This window comes from Microplitis demolitor, chromosome 8, assembly GCF_026212275.2.
Source record: "Microplitis demolitor isolate Queensland-Clemson2020A chromosome 8, iyMicDemo2.1a, whole genome shotgun sequence".
Taxonomy (NCBI): domain Eukaryota; kingdom Metazoa; phylum Arthropoda; class Insecta; order Hymenoptera; family Braconidae; genus Microplitis; species Microplitis demolitor.
In genome coordinates, this window is record NC_068552.1 from 17,522,370 (window position 1) to 17,538,732 (window position 16,363).

The window sequence follows — 16,363 nt, forward strand, 5'->3', positions numbered from 1 at the left end:
CAGAGCTTTAATTATAAATACGATTATTTTTAAACCCTATGCGATGTCGTGAACTAATTTTTGAAAACGATTTTATATAAAAAAAATTACTGAAATTTTTTCAGTAGTCAAAAATAATTTTTCGAGGCTACTCCACTTTGACTAAAAATAAAAAAATTTTTTTTTGAGAAAATAAACAATCAGTATTTTTTTTTTTTAATTAAAAAGGACTGAAAATAATGAAGATTTTAAAAAACGCATTTTTTTACTTAATGCCCTTAATTAGTCTAGCCCTTCGTGATATATAAATATTCTGGAATATTATCTGGGGAGTATTAATAAAATGCATTAGGCATACAAATGTATACATTAACTGAGGGAAAAAAAAATCTACAGCTGACAATGGCTGAGCTTCGAACCATCACCCTCGTACTTTTTATTACAATTTCCTGTTTTTTAACTGTCGCAATATTTTTAGCCATCATTTTACACTCGACTCACAACATACTTACAAATATATTGACAGATATGAAAGTTCATTATTTTTTTTTTTTACTATTATTATTTTTATTTATTTATTACACTTTTTCCAACAATATTTTAACCTGTCAGTTCGCGCTTGAGGTTTTGCGGTACAGGCCACCGCGTGCAGAAATAACAGCCGCGAGGTATGACGCCCACCTGCTTCCCGACAGTCTTGTCTTCAATAAGAAAAAAAATAATAAGAAAAAATAAAAAAAAAGCACCGATAATATTAAACCCGATTGTATCGGAACAGCAACAAAAGAGCTTGGATTTTAGTTGCGCTTCCGCAAATTTTTTTTCATCTTATTTCCTATCATTAAAAATAAATAAAAGTAAAGTTAAATAAAATCCAACAACGAAGTTGAGTATTTACCATGTGAAGTTTTTTCAGTGATTCCGCATTGCGGAAGACTCAACCGCCTAAATAATTACCATTTTTTTAGTAGAGTTGTCAGCACACATATTCTTAATACTTAATAGATAAAGTGTGTGCAGGAATAGGGACACGAAGAAGAAGACGAAGACGAAGAAGAAGAAGAGAGAGTTAGGGATTGAGGAGGAGGCAGACAATAGAATAAGAATATGCGTCTTCCGCAGTAGGATTATTTACAAAATATAGTTATATAGTTTAGTTGTAGAGGTGCCGTCAACACCACTAGGTATAGGCCGGTTGCCGGTTTCCGGTCCGTAGGATTAGCTACCGCCGGTCCCCGCAGTGCTGGCGCAGCGCCCTGACCTCAAAACACTGCTACGATCGATAGAAAACTTCCTTCCTACCAAACTACTACTAATGCTTTTATATACTTGTGTTTGTGTCAGTATTAAATATACATATATGTTTATATAGATTTATATGTATGTATACCCTCCGTGATGTAGAGCTACACACCCGATGTCTGGCCACTGTATAGGCCCATCCGACTGGCAATGTTGACGCTGACAATCTGCCTTTCCTACATACTGTTGTATATATATACATATTATATATGTGTATTTGTGTGTAGGTGAAACGCCCACGCAAACGGTTCAACACGCGAGATTTCGAGCGATCACCGCTAGACTCTGATCGATTCTCGAGCCGCGAGTTGCGCAGCTGAAATGAGCCACCCACGACTCTTTTTAACCCTCGTGTAAACTGATCTCATGCCAGCATTTATTTTTTGTAATAAAATATTAAAAATATTATGATTATTAAATAAAATAAAAAGGATGGTTAGTTTTTAAAGCTATCGGATGTTATGAAGATACCCCAGATTAACTTTGATACCGGTTTTAAATTTAATATTTTTTCATATTTTTTTCTCAGAGGGTTGCTTGTTAAATCGAGTGATGTGGCATTTAGGTAATGACCTTTAAGGGTAGATATTCATTGCTATTTATTTCGTTGACCATTTTAATTACTAATCGCTGAGTGGTAATTTTTTGAATTGTTTCATATTTTATGGAGATAGAGTATTATCGTGAAGGATTTGCGAGAGTTTAGTAATTTTTTTACGCGGAACAAAAAATAACAAGCTGACAAATTAGTGTCAATCTTGACATGATTTCACATTCGTCAGCGCAATTCGCTCTACTTCGGCGAGCGTCTGGGTCAAGTAATAGTTTGTTGCAAAGTAAAGGTCTTGGTTGATCTCTCAACCTACTTATCGATACGCCGGCACGTTATTTATTTAATCGATCCCAACACTGGCACATTCAACAGCCATTTAATATAATTACCGCCATTTAATCCTCCGTTTATAAATTTGGTAATTAAATAACTTCTACTTTACTCTCACTCACATAAAAATTATTTTCAATATAAGTTTCGGTGGAATACTAAATTGATATTAATCATTAATTTGTGAAGTTAATAAATCAGAAAACTTTCATTATCATATTTAAATCAATGCTAGGTACGACCCGGTACCATAAAACATTCTAAAACCTTCTGTCAGTGGTTACGATTCCTACTATTAAGTGAACCATAAATAATAACAAAAAAAAAATAATACCTGTAAAAAAAAAATTATTTTCAAAAAATTTTGACAGCAAACTCCAAATTTGAAATAGTTCAGAAATTTGAATTGATTATTTGTAAAACTTTCTAAAAATTTCTAAATGAAAAAAAATTTCAACTGAGTGACTTCTCAGTGACGTTTATCGAAATTTTTCAATAAAAAAAATTTGTTCCTAAAAATTTTAACAGCAAACTTCAAATTCCAGATAATTTCAAAATTTTAATTGATTCTTTGTAAAACTTTTGAAAAATTTCTAAATAAAATAAATTAACCTGAATACTTCTCAGTGACGTTTATCGAAATTTTTCAAATAAAAAAAATTCGATTATAAATTTTTGCCAGTCTCAAGAATATTTTTTGACTTTCATCAGAATTAGCAACGAGATCAAGAAATAAAAAAAAAATTTTTTTTCTCGAAATTATCAACTCGAAGTTCAGGATTTTCTAAAATTTTGAAATTTACTGACAGAATTTTTTTATGCAGATGATATTAAATATTAAATATACTAATTCAATGCACCAAATAAATAGACTGCATTATGCAACAGTCAATATTCAGTTATTATCATTATTATTCATATTATACGATAAAGAGTGATGTATTAAATTTATTAAACCGATTAAATCGTGATATGAATTGTTTTAACGTTAGGATTTTAATTCTAATTAATGCCGTACTGGCAGTCCGAGTGATTACTCTGCTTTATATTTTCCTGTATCGTGCAGTTAATTGTGCTGTAGTCTCTTTACTTTATATATATATGTGTGCATGTATATATATATGAGCATGAAGGTGAATAATAAAGTAAATTCATGCAACGCGACAAGTCAAAGGGGTTGATCGCCGTGTGCATATATGTTAACATCTTGGAACAAATACTAAACTCAAAGTACTAAAGTGGTTGATTTGCAAAAGCTCGTTATGCTTTTCACATACATGTTGCATTGAGTATGGGTGTGATGTGGGAAATGGTTTCACGTGTGGGTGTGTGAGTGTGTGGATGGATGAGGATCGAAGTGTGTGAGAGTAACTTAGCTGTACTGCGACACACGCAGGCGCCTGTTCATATAATGATAAGATTTTTTTTATGATATTACGTTATTATCATTCGCCAAGATGACGAGTGTAAATAACGTTTTTATAAATATACTTATTATTTTAATTATTTTAATTTGAAATTCTCTAATTAAATAATTTGAGTTTTTATTGAATAACGAAGAGAATTTAAGTCGAGCTGCCGCCGCGAGTTATTGAATGTAATTTAAGAAATATTAATTTAATAATTAACGATTTTTATTTTTTAAAATTTTTTAATTAAGATAAAATCAATTGATTGAATACTTGGAAAATTTTTAAGCAAAAGACAATTGATAGATTTAAAAAAAAAAACTTAGTAGATAATTTAAAAAAATTTTCCAAATTACTACTGATCAATTAATGGGTTTAATTAAATTTTCTTAGCAACTGTTTTAATATTTTAATTACACAGCAAAAATTCATAAGTACTGCCTACCCAATTAGTAAACTAGACTTTTTGAAAATAATGTTTATTAAAAAATAAAATATTTTATCATTAATAACTTTATTAATTATAATTTAAAAAATTGCACTTGTATACATTATTATAAAATGTAATTTGAGCTCTAAAAAAATATGACTTTTTTTTCAAGTGCGATTGCATTAATAATAAAAATAAATTTCATTAAATTTGATAAATTCGATTAGATATCAAATGATCGACTCAATTTAATTTAAAAAAAAAACTAATTAATTTATTTATATACAGGTTTTATGATTAATTCCAATGATTAATAATATTATCTGTTGGTTTATTTTTAAGACAACCGAAGATTGTAATAAATGATAATTTTTAATTAATTGACCCAAACAATTTATATAAATATATAGATATATCTATTACTAAACCTTTTAAATTACCCAGAGAAATTTTATAAAATTGGCTATTTCTATTTCGATAAATTTATTGAACATCTTTAGTTCCATCCATAAAATGAAATAATTCCGATAATTAAATTTTATTCAAATAAATGTTATTTTATTAAAGTATAAACCGGTATTAGATGCTGAAATTTCAGCATAATAAACCGATTACTCAATACATATATATCAAGTTATAACTTATATATATTTACAGACTCGTTCACTTTTCCTGGTCTTAAACTCGAAGAATTAACCAGCAGTAATCCAAGTCCTTGAAGTAGGTCTCTTTTATCGCTCGTTTTTCTTGCTAACCAAAATAAAATTCCCATTAAAAGCCAATCAATACGCTCACAACAATCGATAAATTAATCCAAATGTATAACATCTACTTTACATCCAACATCGTAAATTACTCGGCAACAAATCCAGATAACCGCAAAGTTTGTAAATAAATGAATATGTTTATATATGTAATTGCTGATTTATATCATTAAATATATCAGGAAAGCGTTTATATTATAAGCAAAATGTGAAAGTGAGGGTTTCTACAATTGCGAGTTTGTAATGAAGATGACTTGTACATCATACATCAAACCCATCATCATCATCAGCGCCATCATAATCATCATAATAATCTTACTATCATTATCATGATAAAAGCTTAGATTAGAAACTGCTGATGAGTTTAAAGAACCTGAAGGTGGGCATCGGGTATCTCGTAGCTCGGAGCTCGCTCGGAATCGCGGATTAAACCAAGAGCGCTATCCAATTGCGATCGGAGTTGAGCTTTGCATTAACTTTAGCATTAACTCTGGCATTAAGTTTACTTTCGAGCGAGCGTACGTATGAGATAGATCCGCGAGTGAGCACGCGAGATCACGAGCAGAAGCAGACGTAACGCGTAGGTAGCCAGCAAGATGGTAATATACCATCGGAATACAACAGTGTAATGTAGTAACGTATGTTGGATGTTGGTAGCGCGTTAATGATCCGTATCTTGGTCCCGTTAGTTCTATTCGCCCCCTCTAACCATTTTAATTCGTTGGTTTTCTTCCTCTTCTCCTTCTTCTACACTTAATACTATTTTTAATCTCAACTATTTTAATCGCCCAGTTTATGTTATGGGTTCTTAATTCAGCACAAAGACGCTAAAACGTTATAAATTTATTAAGGTAAAAAATATAAATAAATATTGAATCGTCCATCGTGGTTCAGCTAAGCTGCATAGTAAACTCGACGAGTGGCTCCGAACTAATACACCGAGTATCGACTTCCGAATGCAAATTATTGTCGGGCGAATGACTAACGTGGGAAGGGAAGCGGGCAATTACTCTTGCAGACGAATGTCTTGCTCGTGATTTTATAATACGGATTGAGATGCGAGGGCTTACTTATTATATTATATATTATTTCCTAAAAATAAAATATATGGAGTGCAGAGAGGAAATAAATTCATAGAAGCTCATTTAGTTGGTTGGTTGGTTGGTTACAGGATCTCGTTTGTCAACTCCCGAAGGAACGTATAAAGTATAAGTAGACGAGGAGCAAGAGCACCAAGACGACATTGACACCGCGGGGTTGTTTATCAAAGTCTGATGAGGACAAAAAGCTACTTCTGTTATAGCTGTGTGAGTGTACCTTTGCTGAGATATGTCGTAATGCTAACGATTCATTAGAAATAATTAGTTGGTAATTTCCACTTGCTTCGTTTCTTCACTCTGTGCAGTTAGTCTTCTTATATATCTATATATTTCTTCCTTGTCTTTATACCTACCCACCTACATATATTCTCATATTTATGTACACAGAAATATAGATACATTTTATTTAAACTCAACAAATTCTGTTTCTCGTCGGAAGTAAGGAGGTAACGGTGTGCTGTAAAATACCGTGTGCTGTCTAGTATTTTATACTGTATATTGTATATATATATAATTTATATATGTGTAAGAGTTTTAAAGCAAGTCGAGGTTATGCACATGCATTGTCTGAAAGATCGTGTGTACTCTTTGTTGTCCTAGGGCATCTCCTTTCGCTGGCTGGTTGACTGGCTGGGTCCTCTATTACTAGGATGCTACTGTTGTAACCTTGCTGGGTTTCCCACCAAAGCCATTAAACCACGGCGACGATGCCTTAACTTTAAGATCCTTGTTCTCTGATCAGCTCTATTGTCTACTAAGCTCAATTAATTTTATTTAATTAAATAATTACACAGATATTATTTAACCGGCGTTATTGTGTTGGCGCTAAAAGTTAAAAATTTATATCGAAAGTGCTGATTGTTAGTCGCTTTTTAAATAATTAAATATTTACGCGGTTGACTCCCATGGTAAATAAAATCAGCTTATGGCTTTTCAAAGTGACATTTTTTTTTCTCATATAAATTGATCAATTTTTTAGAACTTTTTTTATTTAATTTCATTTATTTATTTATTTTTTTTTTCAGATACCACGAGATGGGTCTGGTCGACCGGGAGAATCAGATGCAAGAGCTGCAATCCCAGAGACCAGGAAGGTCGAGGGATCTCTTTGGAGTCCAGCTTGAGGTGAGCGACCGTTTTCTTCTCAATCTTCTTAGCTCCTTATCGTTGCTCTGTGCAACCGCACAATCAACTCTGCACACAAACCCGTAGATATAGATATAGATATAGATATCGATATAGATGAGGAATATAAATACATAAATACACATACTTTGTATTACTCCCATAACCTAGGATATTTAGCCTCGGGCCTGAAAACGCCCACGTGTCGTTCCTCAATCTCTGTTCCGATCTCCATCCACGATCCACGTTACTATTCAGACAGCCCGTTCATCCTCATTTCACTAATAATTTTTATATTTTTACCACAATATTCTCATTTAATATCTACATAAACACAAAAAGTATCTTTCAAATTTTTCCGGGAGTTTGAGTTATTTAACCCAACCATGGACTGAAATATCACTCGCTCCACATTTAGCAAGTAAATAATTTATAATAATATATATCCTGAATTAATATCACACCCAGAATATTGTATTTATACATATATATACACATATATCTTTCAATTAATGAGAAGAGAGAAAGCCATTTAAGTTTCCTCAGCATTTCCGTCTTCAGGCGTTTGAGAAAATTTTATTTGCTAAAAGTGTTGAGAAGTTTTCAAATAAATGCGCGTATATGTTGTGTGCTGAAGAAAGACGAGTGAAATTGTTAGATCAGTTTACTATAGCACCTGTCTGAATGGGATATAACCTTAGTGGTTATTCATTCATGCAACAGTCAAGTGGTCTCGGGTTATATGAGAGGCCAACGGTCACTCTAGTATCGTCTGTAGATATGCACCTGGTCTCGTCTGTTTATATACATATATACAGTCATCATATAGTCGTTAGTGGGCCAGAATATCTACATACTTGCACACCAACTCAACTGAGTGTAGCCACAGTAGCCATAGCTATAGAATATAATACTCAAAGAGACTTATGACCTAGAATAAGAAACCCACTTGGTACTCGTACAGAGTATGAGCACTTGGGTCTCCTCTGAAATCGAATGAATCGAAGAAAGTAGGTTCGAGTATTATATTTTGCTACTCTTACTTATTCAACTCTCGGAATGTTTATGAATATCCTTTTATTTTCACTAATCAGTTTTCTTCTTATCATCATCATCATCATCATCATCATCATTATCATCATTATTATATTATACTGTTATTGTCATGGCGAATCTCGTTAACTGTGAATAATTTTTTATTGATGATTTCTATTTGACAAATTTGTTCCACTTATGTTTGCTAAATAAAAATAGAGAGTTAGGTTTTATTTATTTGTTTGTATTAAAGAGGTTATTTAAATAACTGTTTTAAATTGACATCTTGCTGACTAAATTATTAGATTACATTTGTATTTTTTTTATTTTTAATAATACTTGTCATTGACATAATTTTAGTGCTCTGAAGTCATCGGTATCAAGTTTGTCCATCGCTGTGTATAAACCAGTCGTTACCATTTACGTAAAAATAATAACACCAGTTTGTCCGGTACTCTATTTAACTTTGTGTATTTATTTATTTATTTATTTGGTATCGTGGGGTTTTATTTTGATGGATGTTACGTGGCAACAATGTAGTCTTGAGAAGAAGCTTGAGAAATAATAAATACAGAGGCTTACAATTATAATTTCGTAATGTTACGGAGCATTGCTACAGCTTAGTTTGTGGATCGGTCATCGCGGAATCTAGTCACGGGTCTGTAAGTGCGCACGCGTGGGTTTTCACTTTCGTGTTAATAATTATTCATTTTTACTATTATATTCTTTTATTATAATGATAATAATAATAATTATTATTGCAGTAATGATAAAACATAATGGCAGCGCGTGCGAGAATAAAATATCTTGCAGTAAAATAAAACCGACATAAAAGCTTACTGACTTCTCTCTATACTCATCATGCACGAATTATTCTTTCTCGATCGCGTGTCCGACGTAATTGCTCTGTTTCTACTTATGCACGGTCTCTTAATATAACCTATTCATAGCTAAATATCAAGATACTGATGTACTATTCCAAGTCTATAAATATAACAACTCAAACATAAACTGCCAGAGAAAGTTATTTTTTGCTAAATATATTTATCTTGTCATTAAATAAATACTTATTATCGTCTTAAAATTACTTGCTGGCCTTAAAGAGTCTTTACATTTATGTAAAAATATTTTTTCTCAACAATTTTCTCTTAAAAAAATTTTAGAAGCTTTGGAACCAAAGACGCGGAGTAGTTGAGTTTAAATAAAGCCAATAAATATATTTCGTAGCATAAATCTTATCAGAGCTCTTATAGGTGTATTACAAACATAGGTATCGATATAAATAGAATCTTATGAATATGTTTGAAAGCATATTGAACTCGTATCGAATAAAAATATCAATACAGGGCAGTATGCAAAATAACTTGGGTGGAATGTAAAGTCGCTCTACTTTCGCTGCAACGCGATTCTAGACTGAAAAGAGAGATTATATATTATATATTATATATATGTACACTAAAAGAAAGACATGTACAGAAGAGATTGTCAATTTACACTTGCAAACGTTACACTTCCCGTCAGTAGGAGAATCCGGTCGTCCTTTCATCTCGTCTTGAGTTACTTGTCTTTTGGTTGAGTGGGTGGTATGTTAGTGTTTTATATATATGGATATTATACATGTATATGTATATATATCAGAGTACAGTAACCGCACAGGTCGATGCATAAATCGCGTAAGCGGTTTAGTTCCTGGGAGAGCAAGTGCTATACCACCGCACAAACGACTTTGGAGGTGCACGATCTTGCAAAACGCAGCACACAATGTTGTTTTGCAAGACGTAATGGTGAAAGGTGGTCTCTTGAGTGTAACTTAAGTAGCCTTACTGATCGACAATCAATTGTAGCTCGTGCTCATAAATTTATTTATTATTTTTTTTGACTCATGACTTTCAAGTTCTCTATCATATCAGCAGCAAACGGCGCGAGGAAATAGAGACTTTGATATTGTAACTGAATTTTTAAAACACAAATTGCTTGACGTTGGAATAAATCTTTGGGTGCTAGTAAAGATACGACGAATAATGTGAATCTTTTCATGTGGTAATTTTATGTACGACATGACGGCGGTAGGAATATTATTTGAGTGTCTTGTCGATATTCCGCTCGTGTAATTTCACTAGTGGATGTAATGTCTGTGATGGATAGTGAGGATGAGCGAGCGGAGTAGGGAAGCAGTGGCTTCAATGAGAGAGAGTTTTTGAGAAATCTAAAAATGTGTGGGTATTTTTTATATTTTATAATGTGTGTGTGTGCTAAAAGACGATGGGATTGAGAGTCAACGTCCGCGAGTTTTGTGTCCGGACGTAACGTTTAAGGGCAAGGTAACCGACGGCATCAGACCGCAACCACGCAACCACTTCCAATACTTAATAGATAATGACGCTCTGAGAATAAAAGTGACTGACTGAGTGAGCGAGGGATTCATTTAGTTTTTTTTTAGCATTGAGGACTCTGACATCACGGATGTCCCGTGATCGGCCATTCGTTTTCAGAGAGAGTTCCCAATGCTGGCTGTGGATGAGGATAAAATTAAGGATAATTTTTTTTCATCCTGCTCGACGTCACCAGTTCCCACGGATACTGGTGAGAGTGTTGCTATTGGTTACCAGTCAGCATCGAGGCTTTATCGTCTTTATATGTACGAGCCAGGCTGTACATGAGCTGGAGACGCCGGAGATAGAGCAGAGTTTTGAAGTTCAGGCTTGAGAAGGTCGTCTAAGTCGAAGTCTCTTTACTTGGTTGAGAGATGAGTCGTTATGACGTAATCTCGTCGAAAGTAATTGCTGAGATCCAGCTAATGGTTTACTCGTAAGATTATGCGGTTTCTTCATTTTCCTGTCAAATATGTTTTTAGTTGCTTTTTTACACTTTTTTTTACAGAGATTGATTACTTGCGGTTGCTAAAATTAATTGCTTGTCGTCGTATAACATTACATATATATATCTTTTAGATTAAATTCGAAATAAGGATATTGTCACTTTAAATAGAATTATTACAGTTATTACTTTCTATACTGTAATTATATAGAAGACCTCAAATCACAATATCTAATTTAAATTTAGACAACCTCCTGTAAATCTTTAGTTTGAAATTTTTTACTTGTTTTTTATTAAGTCCCGTAATTTTTTTAAAAAACGTCAATTTTTTATTTTTGTAGTTATCGTCCATGAAGAACTACATAGATCCAAGTAATTAAAGATTTAGATCCGTATTACATATTATGAACTTAAATAATAATAAATTCATGTAAAAAAGAAAATTATGGCATAATACTGTTTAATAACACATAAGTAGTGTTAAATAAATAAAAATGATAAAATTATAATAATTAAACAACAAACATAACAAACATATTAAGACTGTATGGGTAAGAGTTGTTCCGCAAGAGCATTAGACCAAAGATAAACAAATTGCAAAGCGTAGGCGTGATGTTACCACTGGCATAAATAACTGTTACACGATGTAATCATCCTGGCAATGAAGGATCCGTCAAAAGATAAATCTAGTACACAACCCCATGATCGGTAACGTATAAACATAACACCCGGACGAATGCTGCAAACAAATATATATATATATATATATATATATATATGTATATATAATTGCATCAGTTTAATAGTTTACATCATAGAAACCGTGCGCTTAAGTGGAAATCGCGATCCGCATCCGGATTCAAAATAAGTTTCAACAGAATTCACAATGCACAATTCACAAATGGATAATGATAATAATGATAATAATTATAATCATAATAACAACAGTAATACCGATATAGAGGCTGATTGAGAATCAATGTCTGCGTCAGTCAGCGTAATGATTAGACCATTACACTTGATACAACATTTATATGTGCGCTCAAGCCCTTCGCTGGTCATCATTAAATGCATTTGCGTATGCATCTCCATTGTATATATATATATATATATATATATATATATATATATATATATATATATATATATTATATATATCTATATATGACTCGTGAAATAATAACAGTTTAATCGCATAGGAAATCGTGCCTATTCGGTGGCTAATTATGGCACGAGTACATTTTGAGATGATTATCATCGGGATAATCATCATCATTATCATCATCATCATCATTATTATGTTGATGTAAAGACAAGAAATCTACTAGGCTAGCAAATAAAAATACATATGAAAAACATAATGTTATTGTAGCTGTAACGTTATTTGGAATTCACCCACGGGCCGATGCGTACGTGAATTACGGTATACATGACCATATTAACTACACATATATATGTATATATATTGGATAGATTATTATCGTAATAAACAGGAAAGTGAATTTTACAGTGTGACCGCGGTTCGTTAGAGATACATTAAAACACATATGGTTTTGTAGTGTTTTGTCAGCGTGTAGAGCATGTGGATAAATTACTCGATGATATACTGCAATAATACAATAGTTAGTAAATTATAAGACTCCCATAGATCGTAAAGAGGCGTAATAATTATTAATACAAATATAAATCATAAGAATACTTTGTAGCAATAAAATTATGCTTAAAGTATTCATTCTATTTGCAGTAATATTATATATAATGCCTTTTCCGATTTATTGACGCAAATATATATTCGCTGTAAGAATGCAATAGAAGATATTTTAAAGGTATATTCATGAGCTATGGGATTCAGTTTATATTGTTGATATAATAGAAAATTTATTACAAGTGAATGAGTTATTCGCAGAAATAAATATGGTTTATTTTCTGAACCGTTTTTATGGAAATTCTTGTGTGAACTATTTTATTCATAATGTAATATATGTATATAGATATGTATTATCGTTTTATTTACGTAACACATAATATAGTAATTGAATTATCTAACGGTATTAATTGCGAAATATTTATTTTCCTAATTATACTTTGGAATAACGAATTTTTTTTTTTTTTCATTAAAATTCTATTACTTAATTTTTGCATTAACGATTTTTTCATTGTTCAAGTTTATATAAAATATTTGACGTATGATAAAGTAGATGTGCAGTAATCTAAGCAGGAAGTGCGGAAAAGATCTTAGCAACTGTGGATATTGAGCGGTAATATATTTTCTACATTATCAATGGTCAGCAAATTGAATAAATTACCCTGATAGCCAAGTTGGCGAGAAACTTGCAGTCGCAACTGGACACCAAGTTGACCGCCAAAAGTTGGCAATCATAAGTTGACGGTAAGTTTCCTTAAAATTTTCTCAGAAACTTGCATTCCAGTTGCGGCTCCATACTGGCGCCAACTTTCTAAGAAAGTTGGCGGTAACTTGTAGTCAAAAGTTGCAAAAGCTAAAGTTGTCGACAAATTGTCGTCAAGTTGGTCGGAATCTAATGAATGACCAACTTTTTCACGATCAACTCGTGCTATCAGGGTACACATCAAATTTTATTCTGTTAGCCAAGTTGGCAGCAGGATGATGACAGTCGACTTGTCGTCAAGTTGGTCGCAAACATTGGCGATTTCATAAGTTGCCTTCAATTATCCCAGAAAATTGCCGACAATTTGATCGCAACTAATTAACATCAACTTTCTCATCAGAAAGTAACTGTCAGGGCGAGATTATTAAAAGTCTTTCTTATCCATTTATCTAAAATTTTGTGTTTAATATTAATATTGAATTTATTTTTCTAAATAGACACTTTGCAATCGCCGATGTTACAATGATTCTCTTAAATAATTATTTACTCAATACTGTTTTTAGAGATAAAATTAATTGAATAGATTTTGTCGTCTGTAATTGCAATAGTGATTAATTTTTCTTGAATTTCAGTAACTTGCAACCAATTTATCGATTTAGTATGTACGTGATATTCAATTCCTGACTTAAGATCTAACGTTGAATTTTTAAGATGCTCTAAATTTTCTACAGTAAAGATCCGTACATGACCTGTAAATAAATGACAGTAAGAGCTGTACTTTATAGGAAAAATTTTAATTAAACATTGCGTACCCGTTTTAAATCCCAAAATCAAAATTTTTCCGTGTAATATGCCGGAAGTTACTAAATTTTTTGTGCCGAATTTTCGAAATGGGTGATAGATTCTCCACTTAGATCGGTGATCACAAATTATGAGACAACTGTTTCCTTTGGCTGCGAAATGTTTTTTTTTTATTACTATTACCTTACAAATGATTATAGAAATTATTGAAATTTGATAATAAAATAAAAACTAACCTGATTTCTGCAATATGACATTGGAAGTGAGAAAGACAAACTTCGGATTGCTACATTCATAAATAGAGGAATCATCAAAATATGTAACATTCTTTGGAAGCATAACAGTATATCCGTCGCCAGATGTTGAAATTGTGTAATTTTCCAAAGCTACATAATTATTGAACAACGCTACATAAATAATCTGTAATAAATTTAATTATTAACAAAGTATTAAATTTAAGAGAACCGAAGTACAATAAAGCAAATTATTTTTAGGTTTTCGTGACCATAGAAGAGATGATATATAAATATAAATAAATAAATATATATATACTTATTTATTCATTTATATATAGATGTTAAAAATTTTATATATTAACTTTTCTTTCGGATCATACATAATTTTAAATTTTATTATCTAACTGTCAGTTTGCCTGAAGATCTTCAAAATTTTAAGTTTTTTCTGAGTCTTATATTCTAGCTCGATTTTCACTACGTCACAAATCTTAGTTATTATTTTTTTTAAAAATTCATATATTTTATTAGCAACCTTACTTTTTTGTTTTCTATGTGTAATTTTTCGCAAAATCCTTTCGGTATACGAGTTATTGGATATTGTTTTATAACACCATCAGTATAATAATATTCATTAACAACGCCGTTGTCTATACCAAATAATTTATCGAATGTACCGACACTAAAAGATATCGTTATGATAAAAAAAAATATGTTTATTAAAGAATCTGAGCCATATCATCACAATTATTGAGTTTGAAACTAAAGGTTTTTTTACCTTAGAGCATCCGCCTCTGGTACCTTAAAGCTGATACTCGGAACTTCATTCATAGTAGAAACATTCAAAAATTTAATATAAAAAGGCCTAACAATTACAACCAAGAATAAGTCACCAGTAGCTGAAATTATTATAAATATTCATATACAAAAATTATCATTTTTTTTATTAGTCATAGGTAATAAACTAATATTATGGTTAAATAGAATTAAAATTTTACCAGGATACCAAAATTTAATGTCTTTTATACCATCATCAAAATTTACCGTATATGTGGGTTTGTTCATATTATTTGAATCGAAAACATAAACCTTTTTATGTTTAGTTCCAATAGCAAAATATTTTTCTAGAAAATACAAAATAACTATTATATTATATCTATTAAAGTAAAAAAATGGTTTATTAAGATGATTAATACTTTACCACACCTTGCAAACGAGGTAACTGCTTTAGAAAGAATTGTCGATTCAGAGAATTCATAATAGGCCTCGACTGAAACTCGAAGTTTCGAGAATATCATCCACTTTCTATACGAAATGTAAACAGTACGCCAAACCTCTAAGTCATCGAGTTCAAGATAATGTTCGAAAGAAAGCATTGGAAATAATCTTATAATCATAGAGGAGATTTGTTCTGATGGGATTTCATTCAAACATGCCTTCTTCCATATATCCGTTGTTTCAAGAATTTTATCGATTGTTTTTTTCCAATCGATATGAACTCTTCTTAGTTTTTCTAATATTATCGGATTATTTGTATTTCCAAAAATGCATTTAAATACATGCGAGTACAAAATTTCATCCATTTTATACTTTTTCTTCAAGTAATAACTCAATTATTATTTATATAGTAAAAATTGATTAGAAAGTTGGTGAAATAAAACCTACTAACTTTTTAGTGATTACTAAAATGACTTTTCATTCAAACAATAAGCAAAAAGTGCAGTGACATTTACTGAACGTTTAAATTGTATATAAACGCTTTTGTCGATTAGTCATTTTTTTTTTCTCGAACATTTATTATCACAATAACAAATATTCGAGCACATGATAATTGTCATTTTGTCGATAATGAGATCAAATTGATGCTATAATTTACATTCAAATGTCAATTTCAATGTTGTCAATACTATGAAAAAATTACACGTCTTAATATTTTCATACAAAGACAAAGAGGGGTAAAAATTCGAGAATATTTTTCTTTATATTTTTATTAACTTCTCTAAACCGTATTTGCATGCTATCTGGTGGTACGAATATATATTGAAAATGTCAAAAGTTGATGTCTATTGGAAATCAAATTGCTGGGAAATTTCGTTTTCCAACTGTCATCCTACTGCGGCTGCAGATTGACAGCCGT

At 31.4% G+C, this 16,363-nt stretch overlaps 2 protein-coding genes across 3 annotated transcripts in view; one reads left to right on the plus strand and one right to left on the minus strand.

Moving 5' to 3' along the window:
• Nucleotides 1–16,363, plus strand: part of LOC128667275 (uncharacterized) — a 49,101-nt gene that overhangs the window by 15,242 nt on the left and 17,496 nt on the right. The window contains exon 2 of the mRNA XM_053741468.1: nt 6,893–6,992. Within this exon, the coding sequence (XP_053597443.1) occupies nt 6,903–6,992 (90 nt within the window). The 5' untranslated portion in view covers nt 6,893–6,902. The remainder of the gene's footprint in view (nt 1–6,892; nt 6,993–16,363) is intronic.
• LOC103578373 (uncharacterized) lies at nt 13,156–15,936 on the minus strand. 2 transcript variants are annotated; one of them, XM_008559451.3, is made up of 7 exons: nt 15,428–15,936; nt 15,225–15,350; nt 15,005–15,125; nt 14,767–14,908; nt 14,230–14,413; nt 14,005–14,145; nt 13,156–13,941 (listed from the first exon to the last, which is right to left on the minus strand). In XM_008559451.3, the coding sequence occupies exons 1-7, from the start codon at nt 15,807–15,809 to the stop codon at nt 13,736–13,738; spliced, it is 1,302 nt and encodes a 433-aa protein (XP_008557673.1). In that variant the 5' UTR covers nt 15,810–15,936; the 3' UTR covers nt 13,156–13,735. The 2 variants fall into 2 exon arrangements, with proteins under 2 accessions (XP_008557673.1, XP_053597442.1); XM_053741467.1 differs by having other exon boundaries at nt 15,433–15,577.